At 37.9% G+C, this 19,548-nt stretch overlaps 1 protein-coding gene across 1 annotated transcript in view; it reads right to left on the bottom strand.

Moving 5' to 3' along the window:
* Positions 1–13,972: 13,972 nt before the first annotated feature.
* LOC130217006 (coiled-coil domain-containing protein 171) overlaps positions 13,973–19,548 on the bottom strand; it is a 33,117-nt gene continuing 27,541 nt past the window's right edge. The window contains exons 21-25 of the mRNA XM_056448978.1: positions 18,326–18,450; positions 18,055–18,109; positions 16,042–16,173; positions 15,241–15,381; positions 13,973–14,151 (exon numbers count right to left, since the gene is read on the bottom strand). Coding sequence (XP_056304953.1) covers positions 14,101–14,151; positions 15,241–15,381; positions 16,042–16,173; positions 18,055–18,109; positions 18,326–18,450 — 504 coding nt within the window. The 3' untranslated portion in view covers positions 13,973–14,100. The remainder of the gene's footprint in view (positions 14,152–15,240; positions 15,382–16,041; positions 16,174–18,054; positions 18,110–18,325; positions 18,451–19,548) is intronic.

Below are 19,548 nucleotides of genomic sequence, written 5' to 3'. Positions count from 1 at the left end.
TGGTCCGGTGACCCACTGTGTTGTGATTCGTCACATTACCCAGTGCGTTGTGATTGGTCCATTGACCCAGTGTGTTGTGATTGGTCCGGTGACCCAGTGTGTTGTGATTCGTCATATTACCCAGTATGTTGTGATTGGTCCGGTGACCCAGTATGTTGTGATTCATCACATTTACCCAGTGTGTTGTGATCGATCACATTACTCAGTGTGTTGTAAAATGGTCCGGTGACCCAGTGTGTTTTGATCGAACACATTACCCAGTGTGTTGTGAATGGTCAGGTGACCCGGTGTGTTGTGATTCGTCATATTACCCAGTGTGTTGTGATTGGTCCGGTGACCCAGTGTGTTGTGATCGGTCACATTAGCCAGTGTGTTGTGATTGGTCCAGTGACCCAGTGTGTTGTGATTGGTCTTATTACCCAGTGTGTTGTGATTGGTCCATTTACCCAGTGTGTTGTGATTGATACATTTACCCAGTGTGTTGTGATTGGTCCGGTGACTCAGTGTTTTGATTCGTAACATTACCCAGTGTGTTGTGATTGGTCCATTGACCCAGTGTGTTGTGATTGGTCCGGTGACCCAGTGTGTTGTGATTCATCATATTACCCAGTGTGTTGTGATTGGTCCTTTGACCCAGTGTGTTGTGATTGGTCCGGTGACCCAGTGTGTTGTGATTCGTCATATTACCCAGTGTGTTGTGATTGGTCCAGTGACCCAGTATGTTGTGATTCGTCATATTACCCAGTGTGTTGTGATTGGTCCGGTGACCCAGTATGTTGTGATTCATCACATTTACCCAGTGTGTTGTGATCGATCACATTACTCAGTGTGTTGTGAATGGTCCGGTGACCCAGTGTGTTGTGATCGATCACATTACTCAGTGTGTTGTGAATGGTCCGGTGACCCAGTGTGTTGTGATCGATCACATTACTCAGTGTGTTGTGAATGGTCCGGTGACCCAGTGTGTTGTGATCGATCACATTACCCAGTGTGTTGTGAATGGTCAGGTGACCCAGTGTGTTGTGATTGGTCCGGTGACCCAGTATGTTGTGATTCGTCACATTTACCCAGTGTGTTGTGATTGGTCCGGTGACCCAGTGTGTTGTGATTGGTCCGTTGACCCAGTATGTTGTGATTCGTCACATTTACCCAGTGTGTTGTGATCGGTCACATTGCCCAGTGTGTTGTGATTGGTCCATTTACCCCGTGTTTTGTGATTGATCACATTACCCAGTGTGTTGTGAATGGTCCGGTGACCCAGTATGTTGTGATTCTTCACATTAACCGGTGTGTTGTGATTGGTCCAGTGACACAGTGTGTTGTGATTGGTCCATTTACCCTGTGTTTTGTGATCGATCACATTACCTAGTGTGTTGTGATTGGTCCAGTGACCCAGTGTGTTGTGATCAGTCAAGTGACCCAGTGTGTTGTGATCGGTCACATTACCAAGTGTGTTGTGATCGGTCCATTTACCCAGTGTTTTGTGATTGGTCCGGTGACCCAGTATGTTGTGATTGTCACATTTACCCAGTGTGTTTTGATTGGTCCAGTGACCCAGTGTGTTGTGATTGGTCCATTTACTCCGTGTGTTGTGATTGGTCACATTACCCAGTGTGTTGTGATTGGTCACATTACCCAGTGTGTTGTGAATGGTCTGGTGACCCAGTATGTTGTGATTCTTCACATTAACCGGTGTGTTGTGATTGGTCCGGTGAGACAGTGTGTTGTGAATGGTCCATTTACCCAGTGTGTTGTGACTGATCACATTACCTAGTGTGTTGTGATTGGTTTGGGGTGTGTGTGTGTGTGTGTGTATGAGCATGCATGTTCCATGTTGTCTTTGTACTCCAGTAGTAGTCCATCTTTTAAGCATGGCCATTTTTTAGATTTGTGCCAGTCTTGTTGATTTTATTTGCCGATGTCTATGAAATGCTCTCTGTTGCAGTCACACATGTGTGTTTGCTCCAGTTTGCATTAGTGCACTAATCTTTATAGTAATGTAAAACATTCGTTTATATTTCTTTTACTTGGTTTACTACTTCTTTTTGGACTAATGTGGGGTCAAGCTGACCTCAAGGAGCTTAAATGTAGATTTTGTTAGCACACAGTGTTTCAGCTACATTATTTAGGAAAAGGCACAGAATTTCATGCTCCTAAGATTAAGGGAACGGATTTTTTCAAAAATAAAGGAAACTTTTTCAAGTGACACGAACACATTTTTATAACTCAACAGAAACATTAGCAAAATGCTAGCTCTGCAAACATGCTGACAGCCACTTTTACCCAGTCTGCCCACCAGAATTAAAAGCCACTCAGAAAGCAACACGTTTTAACACAATCATTTAAGCTTGAAGATCTTTTAATGACAAAAGCAGCCAGCGGACAGCATCCACCATAAACCGACACTTCATCCAGCAGTTAATCAGACTGTGCTAATTAGCAAACGCTGGCGTATTCAGGATGACTGAAGGAAAAGTGTCGCTGCAGCAGAACCGGCCGGCAGTGTGTGTTTGTGGGACTGGATTTAATCAGACGTGAGATTAAAGCTGCTCTTCACTTTATTCACATCTATGACAAAATGAGCTTGTTGGTTTGTTTGGCCACATGATCCTCTTACAGACACCAGTGACCACCGTAGAGGAACATCGGCTTTCATGCAGATTTCAGACTCTTAGACAGCAGAATGTTTGGAGAATTTACCATGTTTAAAAATGAAGAACACAGAAAAAATACATATGTTTACATGCTTTATTTGAGCTTACTGCTGTGCCTCTTTTATATTGATCTGTATCGCTGTTATTTTCTTTATAATGTTATTTTATTGATCTTATTCTTTTATTATTTGTGTTTATGAGTTTATAATTATTTACTATTTGATTCAGAGGATTCAGAGAGGAAGACAGTTTTGTTTTCTGCTGATAGATTGGAACAATTGATGTCTTATTGATTATTAATATATTTATATTATATTACAGGGGGTTTGGGAAGTCTGACCCCCTCTAGTTAATGCTTTATCCCCCCTGGAGGACATCAAAACATGGTGTATGGTGGGGTCTGCTCTTTAATAGTTAAGAAATGGCTTGTGTACTCTGTGTATTAAATAATATTCATAATTAAAATAACAGATAACGTAAATATACATCACTCCTTCAGTGGCTCATGCCATTGTGAATGCATGCTTGCACCAATAGCCGCATTTCCACTATCGGGCCAGTGCGAGCCAGGGCTTTAATCGGGCCAGGCCGGGCCAGTAGCCCGGGAGGTTGAGAAATGAGGCCGAAATCATGTCGCGTTTCCACTGTCGGGCTAGTTGCTCGCAGCGCGTCACGCAAACACCGCCCCCAGAACGTCCCCCGAATCAAACGTCACACAACCCGTCACACAACCCGCCCACTTCAGCGGGAACAAAAAACTCAAATTATAACCACAAACACAACCTGGCATCACTACGAGAGCTGGAAGATGGAGATCACCGAAGCGATTGCTTTTTTACTGTTTGTGGTCTGTTGGTGTAAGGCCAGACAGCGATCCCTGGATAAGGACATTCGAGTTCGGCGGCATTTTCCTCGGCCCAAATGTTCAGAAGAGCCCTGGTGTCCTCAACTGACCAGTACTGTCTGCTATCCATTTTTTCTTCTTCTAAGTGAGTTGATCAAGCGCGATAGCAAAACAAATGTAAGGGAAGAAAGCATCTTGTCTCCTCTTTACCTGACAGGAAAACTCCGCCTTTGTACATAACCCCGCCCCGAAGCCCCAGTTGGCCCTCCTTGGCCCAAGGTATTCGGCGGGCCGAAAATGGCCCCAAGGAAGCCCCGCTTTGGCCCGATTACGCCCCGGAAGTGATAGTGGAAACGCGACTGGCCTTGGCTCGCCCTGGCTCGCTCGCTTTAGGCGCGATAGTGGAAACGCGGCTACTAAAAACTGCAAATCTAGAGCACTGTCAGACAGTGTAAGTGTTCACAAAACATTTCTCTTGTAAAATAGGTTTGTATCATCATGTAGCCTAAAAGTACCGTGAAAATAGATGCATAGTTTGTATTTTATTATACACATGCTCGCACATGGCAGTTAAACAGTAACATAATTAATTCGTGCAGTCATTTATGGTCACTCATTAATAAATTTGGTGCAGGAATGCAAACTTGTCACAGTTTGTTTAATATTACTAATGTCAATGAGAACCACTCAGTATCCCTTACAACACTGATAACATAATAACATGCTTGATTAATAAATGATATGTAATTGAATTAAATATATGCATTTGGTTCAACTGGGCATATTACTAAACATTACAGAAACACGACCCCCCTGATCGTAAATGTATAATTCGCACCCTGACTATAACTAATATACATCAATAAATCAGTCATAAACTATAATGTTAAGCATTTCTTTTCTATGTGCACTGTAAAAAATGTCCGTGATTTCAACGGTAAAAATCTGTAATCTGGTTAACAGTATGTGTCCTTAATATATATGGCGAATAACCATAAACTGACTTTCCCAGAATTCCCTGCATGGCACATCACTTTTTATGCTTTTAGTTAAGATCACTATGAATCTTTTCAGTTGTTTCCCCATCAGTTCTGTACATTAGAGATTTATGTTAGATCTAATGATGATAAGCAATGTTTATTTCATGACTTTAATGTTATGCGTGTTACCATACTGGTGTTTAGTAGCTGTGTGAATGACACTGAGCACCTTCTATACACTGACACACTCTTCTGCTTGTGGGAAAAGTTGTTTGAGATGACGATTGGTTCATTATGCAACTTTCTCATCACCACCTCCATACGGCTGTGTTAACGTGTTCTAACTGTGTAACAAAATGATGTGTAGATGTTGGTCATTCAAAGTACAGCCATATTACCTCTATAAATTAATGAAATACGGTAGTTTACTGTAGAAATGGGAAATTACTTTTATGGTTTGTACTGTATTTTTAGTGATGGTGAAATGAAGCTTTATGAACCAGTGAAGCGCTCGACTCAATTGTATTGGGAAAAGATTCGTTACTCGAAGCTTTCTAAATCAGAGCTCGATGAGGACCTCTGCTGGTTAAAGTGTGGGACAGCACTGTGTTGCAATAATGTCAAATGTTCACAACTGACCAACTCATTCATGTAGTACAACAACAGTAATATAAACAAATTACTCTAGTTTTTACACATAAGGTTTGTTACATTACACGACCGATGACTGTAGTTAAATCTGAAGTATTCAAAAGTATCTACATCTATCATATTACAACTAGTCCCGTTTCAAGCGGGGATCGAACCAGCAATTCCTGCATGGGAGGCGAATGCTCTAAGGAGGAGGCTATGTGAGTGATGCTTTCGGGTCGCACTCGCCAGCTGGCCTCCGTTAAACACTATACTACGATATGCAGTGGTTTTCTTTAAAGATAGTTGTAAAAAATACGCTAATACACTTTAGAATGCTTCAAAACCTTTTCACTATAAATGACTATTGTATTTTAGTTTAAATACTGGTGTGTGGGACCGGTGCATTGCTTTAAAACAGTAGAAACGTATGTAATCGACGCCTAATTTCTGTCTATACACTTTACTAACTCATAGGGGTGTTTAAACCTTTGAATCAAAATTCAAAGCAGTCACGTGGGAATAGGCGAAAATGAAGCTTCGGACGTCACTGATTACGTGATGATGGCAAAATGAATGAAGCTCTGGTACACTGCTTCACTGCGGGATGTATCGTTTTTTTGATACATGCTTCGAAGCCTCTGCGCACAACGTCACATCACTACTATTTTTAATGGCAAAATACTGGCAACCACAGCTGACGTTTTTTACATAGACTGTAAAATATATGGACGTAGTATCAGTGACGTCACCCATAGGGTTTCTGAACACTGCAAAAGAAGCCAACCGTCGCCATTTTGTTCGCGCGTCATCGCACCCACGGCGGGATACCAAACAAGGGCAAAGAGGCGGAGAGTGAGCGGAGCTACAGACGCCTGCTGGCACTTTGCTTAGACCTGGCAGACAGACTTTACTTTGGGAGAAACGCTTAATACTTTATTACCTGCGACTCGTTTGTGTTCTGACCACATGTGCTTGGCTGTACATTATATCAATAAAGTGTTTAGACTTTTAAAAACACTGTAGTAATACACTGAGCCACTAAACATTGTTCTTATGACGTTTTTCTACAGGAGGAAAACACTTCCAAACACTTCAGATATAGTGTGTGTTAGTAAATGCAAGACTATTGAAGAACTCCAGCATAACACTGTATGATAACGCTTCAGATGACTGTTCTAGAGCCTACAGCTAATCAATCTGTCACATTCTGGAGTGCTTTACGGGTCTAAAGAAAAATATAAATGATAAATGATCTTAAATAAGACCAATGCATTTATAGAGATGGTAAACAAGTATATATCTTTACTCACATGGGAAACGAGGCCACATGAATGGTTTATGAGCACAATTAAGTGCACACAGCATCCCATATCATCTGATAATTGTAAGAAATAAGTCCAAAAGGCAGCTGACTGTGTAAAGCCACATAAAACAACACAAAAATACGATGAATATGCCGAGATCAGTGGCTAATCTGCCGGATTCAGCTGAGGTGAAGTGATGGTGACCAGCGAGACCTAGCTGTCACTCAAGTGGCCACGCCCTTAATTATTCAAACTTAATATAACCTAATATAAAGGAAATGGATGAGTTATAAAAAAATTCACCCCCTCACAGTTGTCATGGAGGGTAATAATAGCTATATGAACCAAAATCGTTCTTTGTACCAGGCTGTAAACACCTTTTTTTCTGCTGTAAAGTTGGCCATTCTAACAGTGGGCTCAATTGCACTTTGCTCTATTATGGAGCCAGGACTAGCGGAATTTTGATGAATTGCAGTTTCAGTTACTTCCGTATTGGCTTCCCGAGGGAGAGCGGGAGGTTGCCGCTTGGTTTTTTACCATAAATTTGACGGATTTATTTTTTACAGTGTTACTAGTAAATTTTCATCATCATTTCTCCAGTCTTCATGATCCTTCAGAAATCACTATATAATAACATGATGATCGAGAAACATTTATGATTATTAGTTACAGTGTTTAAAAGAGTTGTGCTGCTGGAATGCAGTTTGATTTTTTCAGGATTCACAGGTTGATTAGAAATCAGAAGATTTTATGATGCTTTCAGAATTAAGTGTTTTCCTCCTCAACGCTGAATTTGTTTGATCAAAAACAGTAAAACCTGTAGTTTGTTAATATGTCAAATAGTTTTCTATGTGGATTATATTTTCAGCATCATTAATCTATTCTTCAGTCTTTATGATCCTTCAGAAATCAGTATAATGTGAGGATTTGATGATCAACACACATTTTTAATTATTAACCCTTGTGCACTGTTTAAACTTAAAATCCTTTTGTTATGTTGGGGATGAAAACATCCACTCAATTAAAATGCTGTAAAATGCATCAGATTCATATTTTAATTGTTTGTTTTTTTGCATAAATCTGTTAATAAACCTCAGTCCTGATCAAAACTACTAAATGACGTATTTTCAATATGAAAAGTAATTGTGGACTGGATGTTTTTTTAACCTTTTATCACAGTCTTGCACATGTGAAAGTTTACTCACAACACTGAATTTGATGCACTGTTGGATTTTCTTTTTTTCATCCTAATTTATTATTGGTGGCTGTTTTTGCGCGATTGACTTCCAGTATAACCACATTCGAATCTTTTTGTTTTTGTTTACTCCATGTAGTTCTGAGAGCTGAGATGCATATTTGGATTTTCTCAGACACATCAAGGTCAGTGCGTAAAGGTCACTCTCACACACTCACAGACACACATACACACACTTTAATTTGCTGTTATACTCTATATAAACAACAGAAACTAAGCTTTAAAAAATTAAAATCCAACAGTGCAAAGCCAATGTTGTTACTAACCGTTCATATGTCCAAGACTGTGATAAAATGTAAACAAATCCAGTCCACAATTACTTTATATATTGAAAATACGTCATTTTGTGTGTTTTTTCACCAAATCAGTGACATCATTTATGTCATATTTATCATATATTTATTTTGGCCATTAAAGAGTTGAAATCCTGTAATTTTTCTAAGTAATTCTGCCGTTTTGATCAGGACTGAGGCTGATTGACAAATTTATGCAAAAAAACTTGCATTTTTACTGCAGTTTAATTCAGTGGATGTTTTCATCCCGAACATAGCAAAAGGCTAGTAACCTCTGAAGCAAATTTCAAAGTATTTTCCTAAAATATGTGTCAAAGTAAGATTTGTCCCCGAAAATCATTCTGCTTGCTGAAACAGAGAAAGCTGTGGCCAAATTAAGACTCAAAATCCCCCAGAGTGGATGAAAACATCCCCAACAGTGCATACGGGTTAACAGCATGTAAAACAGTTGTGCTGCTTCGTTTTTTTTTTGCAGAAACCATGATATGTATTTTTATAACACAATATATTTTTGTTTTTGACAAATATTTTATGACATAAGTGTCTTTAATGTCACTTTTAAGGAATAGAAGTCAAAATAAATAAATACAATGCGTTTTTGACAGAAATATTTTATATTATAAATGTATTTTCTGTTATATTTAAGCAATTTAATGCATGTTCGCTGGACAGAAGTGTTTATTGATTTATTTTTATTTAAATCCTACTGATCTAAATATACTATATGACTCTTCATAACAGATATTATTGTAATTTACCAATTTTATTCAATAAATTTACATTAAAGTGACAGTAATCAAATGCAACACGTTACAAAACATTTATATCTGAAATAAATGTTGTTCTGTTGACCTTTCTACTATTTAATAACATTATAAATGTCTTCACTGTCACTTTTGATGTAATTAATGCAGCTTTAATGAATATAAGTATAGCTGTTTACATTTTCTAAACCCTATTGACCTCAGTATACTGTATAACAGTTCATAACATGCATCAGTCTATAGTGAACAGAGTCCAATCCTTCATACATGTTATATTTTTGGTCACAGTCTTGATTTAATGACTTGTATAAGATCGCTCTGAAAGGGTTTTGTGGTTCCTGAAAGTTAGTTATGTTTATGAAGGATAAACGACAGAACTTCTTTTTTGTGCTTTAATGCTGATTTTTGTCCTCCAGGGACGTGTACAGCAGCAGCAGCAGCGCTCGCGTCTCTCAGGACTCAAAGTGAAGCTTCAGCAAAAACACTCTTACTTTCTGAAGCTTCACCTGATGATCAATGACCGTCACACACACACTGAACGCCACAGATTTATGCTTCTCTTCAGCTCTGTAAAGCGGATTCTCCCAGGATTAAAGTCAAATCTGCAGTAAAACTGAGTGTCGCTGTGATTTATCCAGATCAGCACATGCTAATAATCTAGTGTAGCAAACGCCTCTGGTGCAGATTTAACAACAACACATCATAAGTAGAACAAAAATTGTATATAATATAGTATAATATATTAAATAATTATTTAAATCTATATAATATAATATAATATAATATAATACACTATAATATAATATAATATAATATAATACAATATAATATAATATAATACAATATAATACAATATAATATAATATAATACAATATAATATAATATACTACAATATAATATAATATAATACAATATAATATAATATAATATAATACAATATAATATACTACTATATAATATAATATAATACAATATAATATAATATACTACAATATAATATAATATACTATAATATAATATAATTAATATAATATAATATAATACACTATAATATAATATAATATAATATAATACACTATAATATAATATAATATACTATAATATAATATAATTAATATAATATAATATAATACACTATAATATAATATAATATAATATAATACACTATAATATAATATAATACACTACAATATAATATAATATACTACAATATAATATAATAAATATAATATAATATAATACACTATAATATAATACACTACAATATAATATAATACACTATAATATAATATAATATAATATAATACACTATAATATAATACACTACAATATAATATAATACACTATAATATAATATAATATAATATAATACACTATAATATAATACACTACAATATAATATAATACACTATAATATAATATAATATAATATAATACACTATAATATAATATATAGGAAAGGCGAACATTATTTATACAGCACAAACTTTAACAAAACTGTAGTTGATCCAGAGTGCTTTACAACAATTAAAAAATATATATATATACAGATGAAGTCAGAATTATTCGCCCTCCTGTGATTTTTTTTTTTTTCTTCTTTCGTAATTATTTGATTGAGGAATTTCTCACAGTATTTCCTCTAATATTATTTCTTCTGGAGAAAGTCTTATTTGTTTTATTTCAGCTAGAATAAAAGCAGTTTTTAATAGTTTTAAACTCATTTTAAGCTCAATATTATTAGCCCCCTTCAGCAATATTAGTTTTGGATTGTCTCCAGAACAAACCACTGTTATACAATGACTTGCCTAATTACCCTAACTTTACCCTAATTACCCTAGTGAAGCCTTTAAATGTCACTTTAAGCTGAATACTAGTGTCTTGAAGAATATCTAGTCTAATATTATTTACTGTCATCATGACAAAGAGAAAATACATCAGTTATTAGAGATGAGTTATTAAAACTATTATGATTAGAAATGTGTTGAAGAAAATCTGCTCTCCGTTAAAGCTTGGTTAAGCTGGGTCAGTTGGCGTTTCTGTGTGGAGTTTGCATGTTCTCCCTGCGTTCGCGTGGGTTTCCTCCGGGTGCTTCAGTTTCCCCCACAAGTCCAAAGACATGTGTTATAGGTGGATTGGGTAGGCTAAATGTCCGTAGTGTATAAGTGTGTATGGGTGTTTCCCAGAGATGGGTTGCAGCTGGAAGGGCATCTGCTGCGTGAAACATGTGCTGGATAAGTTGGCGGTTCATTCCGCTGTGGCGACCCCGGATTAATAATGGGACTAAGCCGAAATGAAAATGAATGAATGTACATCATAGTGATTATATGCGAGTGATTATATGCAGATACACTGCTTGACCGATTCATAAATGATTTATCCATTCATAAGTGCAGAATTTCCATGATTTGAGATCTCATCTTAAGTGGACCATGGAGTGTGTGTTAACTGCAGACAGAGACTAACTTTAATTATGCTAGATTCTAGCTCCAAGTTTCAAGCAAGGCAAAGTTGCTTGAGTCTATGTTCTGTGTCCCGCGACATTTAAATCACATCCAATTAGCCTAAATCTGAGGCAACAAATTATTCGAAAGCCACGCTGCTTCACAAAACAAATAACTTTATATATTGAAAACATGCATTATTTTACACAACTGCAAACACACATTACACAATTATTTTACCAATGACGCAGTATGGGGAGATTCCTGAGTTTGCAGTAACTGAAATGCCAACACAACAGCACTGGTCTGCAGAAGCGCTTCTCTATTGTGTATCAAGCGGCAACCTCCCGCTCTCCCTTGTTAAGCAATATAGAAGTAACTGAAACTGCAGATCATGGAAATTCTGCTAGTCCTATTCTGCTAGTCTGCTAGTACCCCACTGTTAGAATGGCCGACTTCACCGCAGAAAAAAAGGTGTTTACAGCCTGATACAAAGAAACATTTTGGTTCATATAGCTATTATTACCCTCCATGACAACTGTGAGGGGGGTGAATTTTTTGAACTCATCTGTTTCCTTTATATTAGGTTATATTAGGTCTGCATAATTAAGTAAGTGGCCACAGGTCTCGCTGGTTGCTGTCTTGTCAACACTGATCTCGGCATATTCATCGTATTTTTGTGTTGTTTTATGTGGCTTTACACAGTCAGCTGCCTTTTGGGATTATTTCCTACAATTATCAGATGATATGGGATGCTGTGTGCACTTAATTGTGCTCACAAACCATTCAAATGGCCTCCATTTCAAAGGTGAGTGAAATTATATACTTGTAGACCATCTCTAAATGTATTAGTATTACTTAAGATCATTTATCATTAATATTTTTCTTTAGAGCTGCAATGCACTCCAGAATGTGACAGATTGATTATCTGTAGGCTCTAGAACAGTCATCTGAAGCGTTATCATACAGTGTTATGCTGGAGTTCATCAATAGTCTTGCATTTACTAACACAGACTACAGGCCCTATCATACACCCGGCACAATGTGGCGCAATGCAATTGTTGTTTGCTAGTTTTAGCTTGCTCAAGAGTCGTTTTGACATTTTGCGCCACGCTGTTTAAATAGCAAATGCATTTGTGCTCATATGTGCACCTATAGGCGTTCTGATCTAAAAAAGGAGGTGTGTTGAGGGGCATTGTTATTTTGAGGAACTATAATAGATTGTTTAATAGACCAGATCAAATCAGGTCTATAGTCCAGCGCAGAGCGTGTTAGTTGTGTGCCTCACTTACACATTGCTTAATACACACAGGATGTACAGCAATACACAAATATCTTTACAAATGAAAATAATTAAAATATTATAAAAATTATCCTACATGAATATAAAACCACTGCTTTCATGCCTTCTTCATCTCGGGGGGCTTTTTCAGTTTATTCATGACCATTTGCTTTTGTATAATGTTATCATTATTAGCAGTATTATTTATTATCTGCATATTTATATTTGTTTCGTTAAAAACAAGCTTAGATTTGCCCACCTGTCAGGTTTTAGACTCAGTTTATAACTCAGTTTTTTGGCCACACTTCATTATTATTGTTCTTTTATTCGTTTGCAGGAAATTAGAACTGAATTTAGAAATAGTTTTGAAACAAATCTTTGCTCTAAACAAACTAAATTAATTATGAATATGCTAATGGATGTCTGTGTGTACAACACGTTTCCCTATCCACAAGAGTGAAAGTGAAAGGAGGCTCATCTCTCATTCTCGCGCTGCAGATGTTCTGTTTAGCTGTTTTCTCTCTAGTGAAGCGTTCAGTTTTTACACTTACAAAGTCCGTCATGTAAATAGCAAATGCGCTATGGCGCGGCACAACTGACTCTTAAAGGGAATGGGAGATGAGACTCTGATTGGTTCATTCTCATAACACACCTATAACTCATTAAGAGAATAAGCTCAACCCTGTTAGACCATGCACCATGGCGCAAAGCAGATTTTTCCGTCCTTTAAATAGCAAAAGCAGATTCTGACACGCCCTTAATGCGTTTGCTCCCTGCGCTTTGGACTTAGAGCATGGATCGTCAAAATAGAGCCCTACATCTGAAGTGTTTGGAAGTGTTTTCCTCCTATAGAAAAGCGTCATAAGAACAAGGTTTAGTGGCTCAATGTATTACTACAGTGTTTTTAAAAGTCTAAACACTTTATTGATGTTGTGTATAACCAAGCACATGTGGTCAGAACACAAACGAGTCGTAGGTAATGAAGTATTAAGCGTTTCCGTCCAAGCAACATGCCAGCATGCGTCTGTAGCTCCGCTCACGCTCCACCTCTTTGCCCTTGTTTGGTATCCCCCGTCTGGTGTAATGATGCGCAAACAAAATGGCGACGGTTGGCCACGCCTACTGGTAGCTTCTTTTGGGTTCTTCAGAAACCTATGGGTGACGTCAGGGATACTACGTCCATATTTTTTACAGTCTATGGTGTGTATCTGCTCCGCAAGTGCTGTGGCCGCGCGCCTCTTTCTCTCGCTCTGCGCTAAAGCAGGTTGATATTTAGCATCTGATGACGTGTTGACCTTAAGTAAACATTCTAAGCACACCGACGTGATCGTATGCTTCAGGGAACAGCCGGTGCTGATCATATCAGTGATCGCATCAAAGTGTTAAAAGTGTGTTGTTATTATTTTTCATTATTCAGTTGTCCTCCACGTACCACTAGAAGGAAGCCCACAGTACCACAGTTTGAGAACCACTGCTATAAATCAATCAAATCAAATAAAAAAACTATCATCATGCCGAACATTCGAGCAAACGTCTGTATTTATAAAGTAATCCTGAGGCTGTGTGAAGTTTTATAAGATCAGTAAATCTATAATAATGAGATTGAGAAGAGATTACAGTAAATGATGTTCTGTGTTTCTGACCGTCTGTTATCCTCTCAGAGCGTCTGATGACCCACAATCCACTTCTGCTGACGGACTCTAGCATAAAAACACACAGAGGGAGACAAATGACCAACGACATCAGCATTTATTCCGTAATAAAGGGTTAACAGGGACTGTGTTTACATGGACATCAGTGATCTAATGATTTGCTGCAGTCTGAATAAGATAATGGCAGCACGGTGGCTCAGTGGTTAGCACTGTGGCCTCACAGCCAGAAGGTCGCTGGTTTGAGTCCCGGCAGGGTCAGTTGGTGTTTCTGTGTGGAGTTTGCATGTTCTCCCCGTGTTGGTGTGGGTTTCCTCCGGGTGCTCCGGTTTCTCCCACAGTCCAAACACATGCGCTATAGAGGAATTGATGAACTAAATTGGCCGTAGTGTATGAGTGTGTGTGAATGAGTGTGTCTGGGTGTTTCCTAGTTCTTGGTTGCAGCTGGAAGGGCATCCGCTGTGTAAAACATATGCTGGAATAGTTGGCGGTTCATTCCGCGGTGGCGACCCCTGATGAATAAGCTAAGCTGAAGGAAAATGAATGAATGAGACAATAATATGAGTTGCTTGTGTAAGAGCTTTTGTGTATATGTGAGTGTGTATGTGTGAGAGTGTGTGTGTTTGAGTGAGTGAATGAGTTAGTGTGTGTGTGTGTATTTATCTGTGCATGTATGTGTGTGTATATGTGTGAGGGTGTAAGAGTGTGTGTGTTTGAGTGAGTAAATGAGTTAGTGTGTGTATTTATGTGTGAGTGTGTAAGAGTGTGTGTGTGTTTGAGTGAGTGAATGCGTTAGTGTGTGTGTGTGTGTGTGTGTGTGTGTGTATTTATTTATGCATGTATGCGTGTGCGTATATGTGTGAGGGTGTAAGAGTGTGTGTGTTTGTGTGAGTGAATGAGTTAGTGTGTGTATTTATGTGTGTGTATATGTGAGTGTGTAAGAGTGTGTGTGTGTTTGAGTGAGTGAATGCGTTAGTGTGTGCATGTGTGAGAGAGAGTGTTTGTGTGTGTTTAAATGAGAGTGTGTCTATGTGAGAGATTGTGTGTGTGTTTGAGTAAGTAAATTATCAAGTGCATCTGTGTTTAAGGGTGTGTGTGTGTGTGTGTGTGTGTGTGTGTGTGTGTGTGTGTGTCTCTCACCGTGTGTGTGCAGTGTTTGTCCCTCAGGCTGGACTCCTGCAGTGGAGTGTTCAGAGACTCATAAGAGCAGATCCGTCTCTCCTGACAGCAGATTATACTGAACAGCAGCTGATTCAGCTCACAGAAGCACAACACCAGACGCTGCAGGAGCACACACACACACACACACACACGCGCACACAAAAAAGACACACGTATTTCTTATCAGACAACATTGTGAAGCTTGACACCTGAAACTTGTCTAAAGCACTTGTTCTCTGCTGCTCTTATAGTTGTGTAAATTGCTTCCTTGTCCTCATTTGTAAGTCGCTTTGGATAAAAGCGTCTGCTAAATGACTAAATGTAAATGTAAATTATTGGTAGTTATTAATAATCATAATAATAATCAACTGAAAGTAAAAATGCAGAAGTTAATCCATGAGCGTTAGTCTTTCAATAACCCTAACAAAGATTGTCACTACGTCCCAATTCGCGGCCATCCTTCCTAGATAGCATCTGAAAATAGAATGAGCGTGTCCCAAACCGTAGTATGTTGAAAAGAGTACGCCAAAGGCTCCTGGATGCTCTATTATTTCCAGTAGATATTCGAAGTGTAGAACCGTCCGTACTCCAGCTGCTAATATTACCCACAATACATTGCACATTGGTAATGAATTCGATTAGAACTACAAACTCGAGTATAAAGTGTAAACAAACTACAAACATGGCGGACGCAGGTGACCAACCATGAAGTACAGTGCCCTACTGAGTGCACTGCAGAGCACACTACACTACACAACTGTGATTTGTGTGGGTTTATACCTGACATGCATCCATTTCGGGGTTTCCCATGATGCTCTGAGAGTCTGGGGGTGTGAGTGTGATTCTTGAGAGCTGCAGGGTGAAGTCAGCCGGCCGTGAGGATTTCTGTCTCAGGATCACTTGCTCTTTCATCTGAAGAAAACACCACCATAAACATTGAGGTGTACTGTATAGGTGTACTTATAATGGTTTTGAAGTCCACATGAACTGGAAGCTACTGGAAGTTTTCTTTTATAATTGAAGTGAATCGCTGTAATTCATTACACACATGCTCTGTTTTAAAACATGTTAAACTTGTAAAACTGACTCTTGATCACATTTGATGATGATTGATGATCACAGAGCGCTGAACAGATCTTTTATTCCCGGTTGCTTTGCGCACGTCTGGTCTTGTTGATATGATTATACGCGTTACTACAGAGACATGTTAATGCGCGCAGCTGTCAATCAATTTGGTGGGCGGGGGAACCACACTTCTACGTCAAGTTGCAGTCGGTCTGAAAACCGCTCCAATTGGTCCACTGTTTTTATGTTGTCAAATTGAAAAAAATAGGACTGGGTGTGTTTATATCATCCCAATATGATGGTCTGTACACTATATCGACACAAATGTCTGTCCAAACAGCTTGAAAAGTAGATTTTTCACCATAGGTGCTCTGTAAGGATGGATAAATACGCTCTGCACCCGGCGCATGGTCTAACAGGGTTGTGCTTATTCTCTTAATGAGTTCTGGGTGTGTTTTGAGTATAACGTGCATTCAACCAATCAGAGTCTCATCTCACATTCCCTTTAAGAGTCAGTTGCGTCGCGGCATGACAGATTTGCTATTCACATGGCAGACTTTGGGTAAAAACTGAACACTTCACTAGCGAGGAAACAGTTAAACAGAGCATCTGCAACGCGAGGATAAAGAACGAGCCTCCTTCATTCAGCCTCTTTACTTTCTCTTTACTTTTACTCTTCACTTTACTCCTTTACTTTGGTGGAGTAAGGAAACGGTGGAGACTCACTTCACTGAACACATTCAGTAGTCGACACATTTAATTTCCTTTATTAAGCACAAAGATTTGATTAAAACTATTTCTAAATTCAGTTCTAATCTCCAGCAGAGGAATAAATGAACAATAATAATGAAGTGTGGTCAAAACACTGAGTTATATCCAAACACACGTCCTGTTCTTATGCCCCATATGGTGATGTAGACGTCTCCAAAACCCTACAGAAGGACAAATCTACACTTGTGTTTATTAAAACTAATATAAATATGCAGATAATAAATAATAATAACATTAAACTAATGCAGATTGTCATGAGTAAACTGAAAAAAGCCCCCCAAGGTGAAGAAGGCATGGAGGCAGTGGTTTTTATATCTATGTAGAAAATAATAATTTTTGTATCATGCTTTAATTGTTTTCATCTGTAAAGATATTTGTGTATTGCTGATCATCCTGTGTGCATTCAGCAATCTAGTGCAAAACTAACACACTCTGCTGGACTTTAGAGCAGCTTTTAGTTGGTCAATGGTGCGGTTTATTTCAGTTCCTCAAAACAGCAACGCACCAACAATGCGCCTTAACACACCTCCTTTATAGACCAGCCATGAGTCCACAGTGTGGTGCAAATGGATTTACTATTTAAACAACGTGAAGCAAAACAGGAAAATTACTGTTGCGCCGGTCTGAAAATAGCGACAAATCGCGCCAAACTTGTCTTGTGCCTTATTGCGCTGGGTGTATGATAGGACCGCTATTATTTTGTTCTTAATGACATGCACAGATGAATCGTTCAGCTCAAAACTAGCAATGTGAGCTAACAACATCAAAATGATTAGCTTTGATTTCATTTATTTTAATGTTTGTTTTTAGTCTTTGTGTAAATCTCAGTTGGCAGCTGACTTTAACTTGCGTTTTTGCTTTATTTCTTTTTTTTTTTCTGTAGAACTTTGAGAATTTACTTAAAGCGTAAAGTGCTTTATAAGTAAATTGAATTATTATGCATTTCAACGTTCTTGCCTCTTTCAAACACTCCTCCACAGATTTCATGTAGCTCATCAGAGCCTCTTCATTCCTGCAAACACAGAAATCAGAAAACAGAGTAAGATCCAGAGTGTAATGACATGAGTGTGTGTGTGTGTTTAAATATTTGGTAAAAAAAACTGTGTGTGTGTGTGTGTGTGTGTGTGTGTGTGAATGAGTGAAAGAGAGATGTGTACATATATGTATGTGTGAGTGGGTGTATGTATGTATGCATGTATGTATGCATGCATGTGCATGTGTGTGTTACTTTGCTGTGCTGCTGATGTCCTGCTGTAGCCGTCGGTTCTCCTGCTGTGATTGGCTGAGCTGTTTCCCCAGTGAACGCACTGACTGCTCTTTCCTCCTCAACTCCTGCTTGGCATCTGACAGACTCTGACCAAAGGAAACACACTTTTACACTGTGATATTCACCAGCCTCACTACAAGTTTGTAATGTTGTCAAAATTGTCATTTCATACTTGTTTTCTAAGACAGTCACTTTACTTAAGACAGTAATGTTACTTTGGAGGTGAAAACACTCTCAAGGCTAGCATATGTGTATATATACACATATAGATACAGTAAATCCTGAAATTATTAATACCCCTGGCAAATTCTGACTTAAAGTTTTTGTTCAAAGGTAAATAAAAGTTCTATCTTTGGTGTAGTATATGAAAATAACAGTTTGTCAAAACGTGAATTGGACTGCTTTGCCTTCTCTTTTGGCAAGACGCTTGACTTTAATCAATTGGAAACAGTAATTTCCCCCTTCTTTTAAACAGTGGGCCAATGATGTGCTGCATTTCCTTAGTTTGGAAAAAATAAGACTTAATTTAAATGGTTCCGGGTCCAAATCCACTGCCATGTGGCGTACTTTCATAAATAACAAAGCCAAATGTAATTGTAATTGGATTAAATGATGCTGATGCGGTCAGGTTTTACTTGATGTTGTCTTCCTTTTTTTGTCTTTGTTTATATGTACACAATGTTAAAGCACAATGTTTATATGCATGTTGTGTTGTTAGTTATGTTCATTAACGAAGGCATGTTTTTTTGACTATTTAAATAACAAAAAAGGGAAAATGTTAAATAAAAGCTTAGAAATGTCTTTTTCCACAATGATGCCTCTTGTTCATCCTCTTAATATCTTTATTTAGAGAAGCCTGTCACATTTCATCTGCATGTATATGTATGTGTGGATATGTGATGTGTTTGTAAATGTATATACACAACACAGCACTCATACTTTTATCTATTTCTCAGTGAATATAGCCAAAGATTATCGGTGCATTTAATCAAAACATTTTTATTAAAGTTATTTTCGTTAAAATAACAGTTTGGTCACTGAACATTTTTAGGAATAGAAAGAAAAACACATTTAAACTAAAACCAGGTATTGCAAAGACAAAAACTAAAAGATATCAACAGAACTGTGTATTTTTTATGTTTCTCTTGATTTTTCCTGTTTGTTAAATGTTTTTAATATTTTCC

Source organism: Danio aesculapii, chromosome 23 (assembly GCF_903798145.1).
Source record: "Danio aesculapii chromosome 23, fDanAes4.1, whole genome shotgun sequence".
Classification (NCBI taxonomy): Eukaryota; Metazoa; Chordata; class Actinopteri; order Cypriniformes; family Danionidae; genus Danio; species Danio aesculapii.
This window is presented reverse-complemented; position numbering and strand designations above follow the sequence as displayed.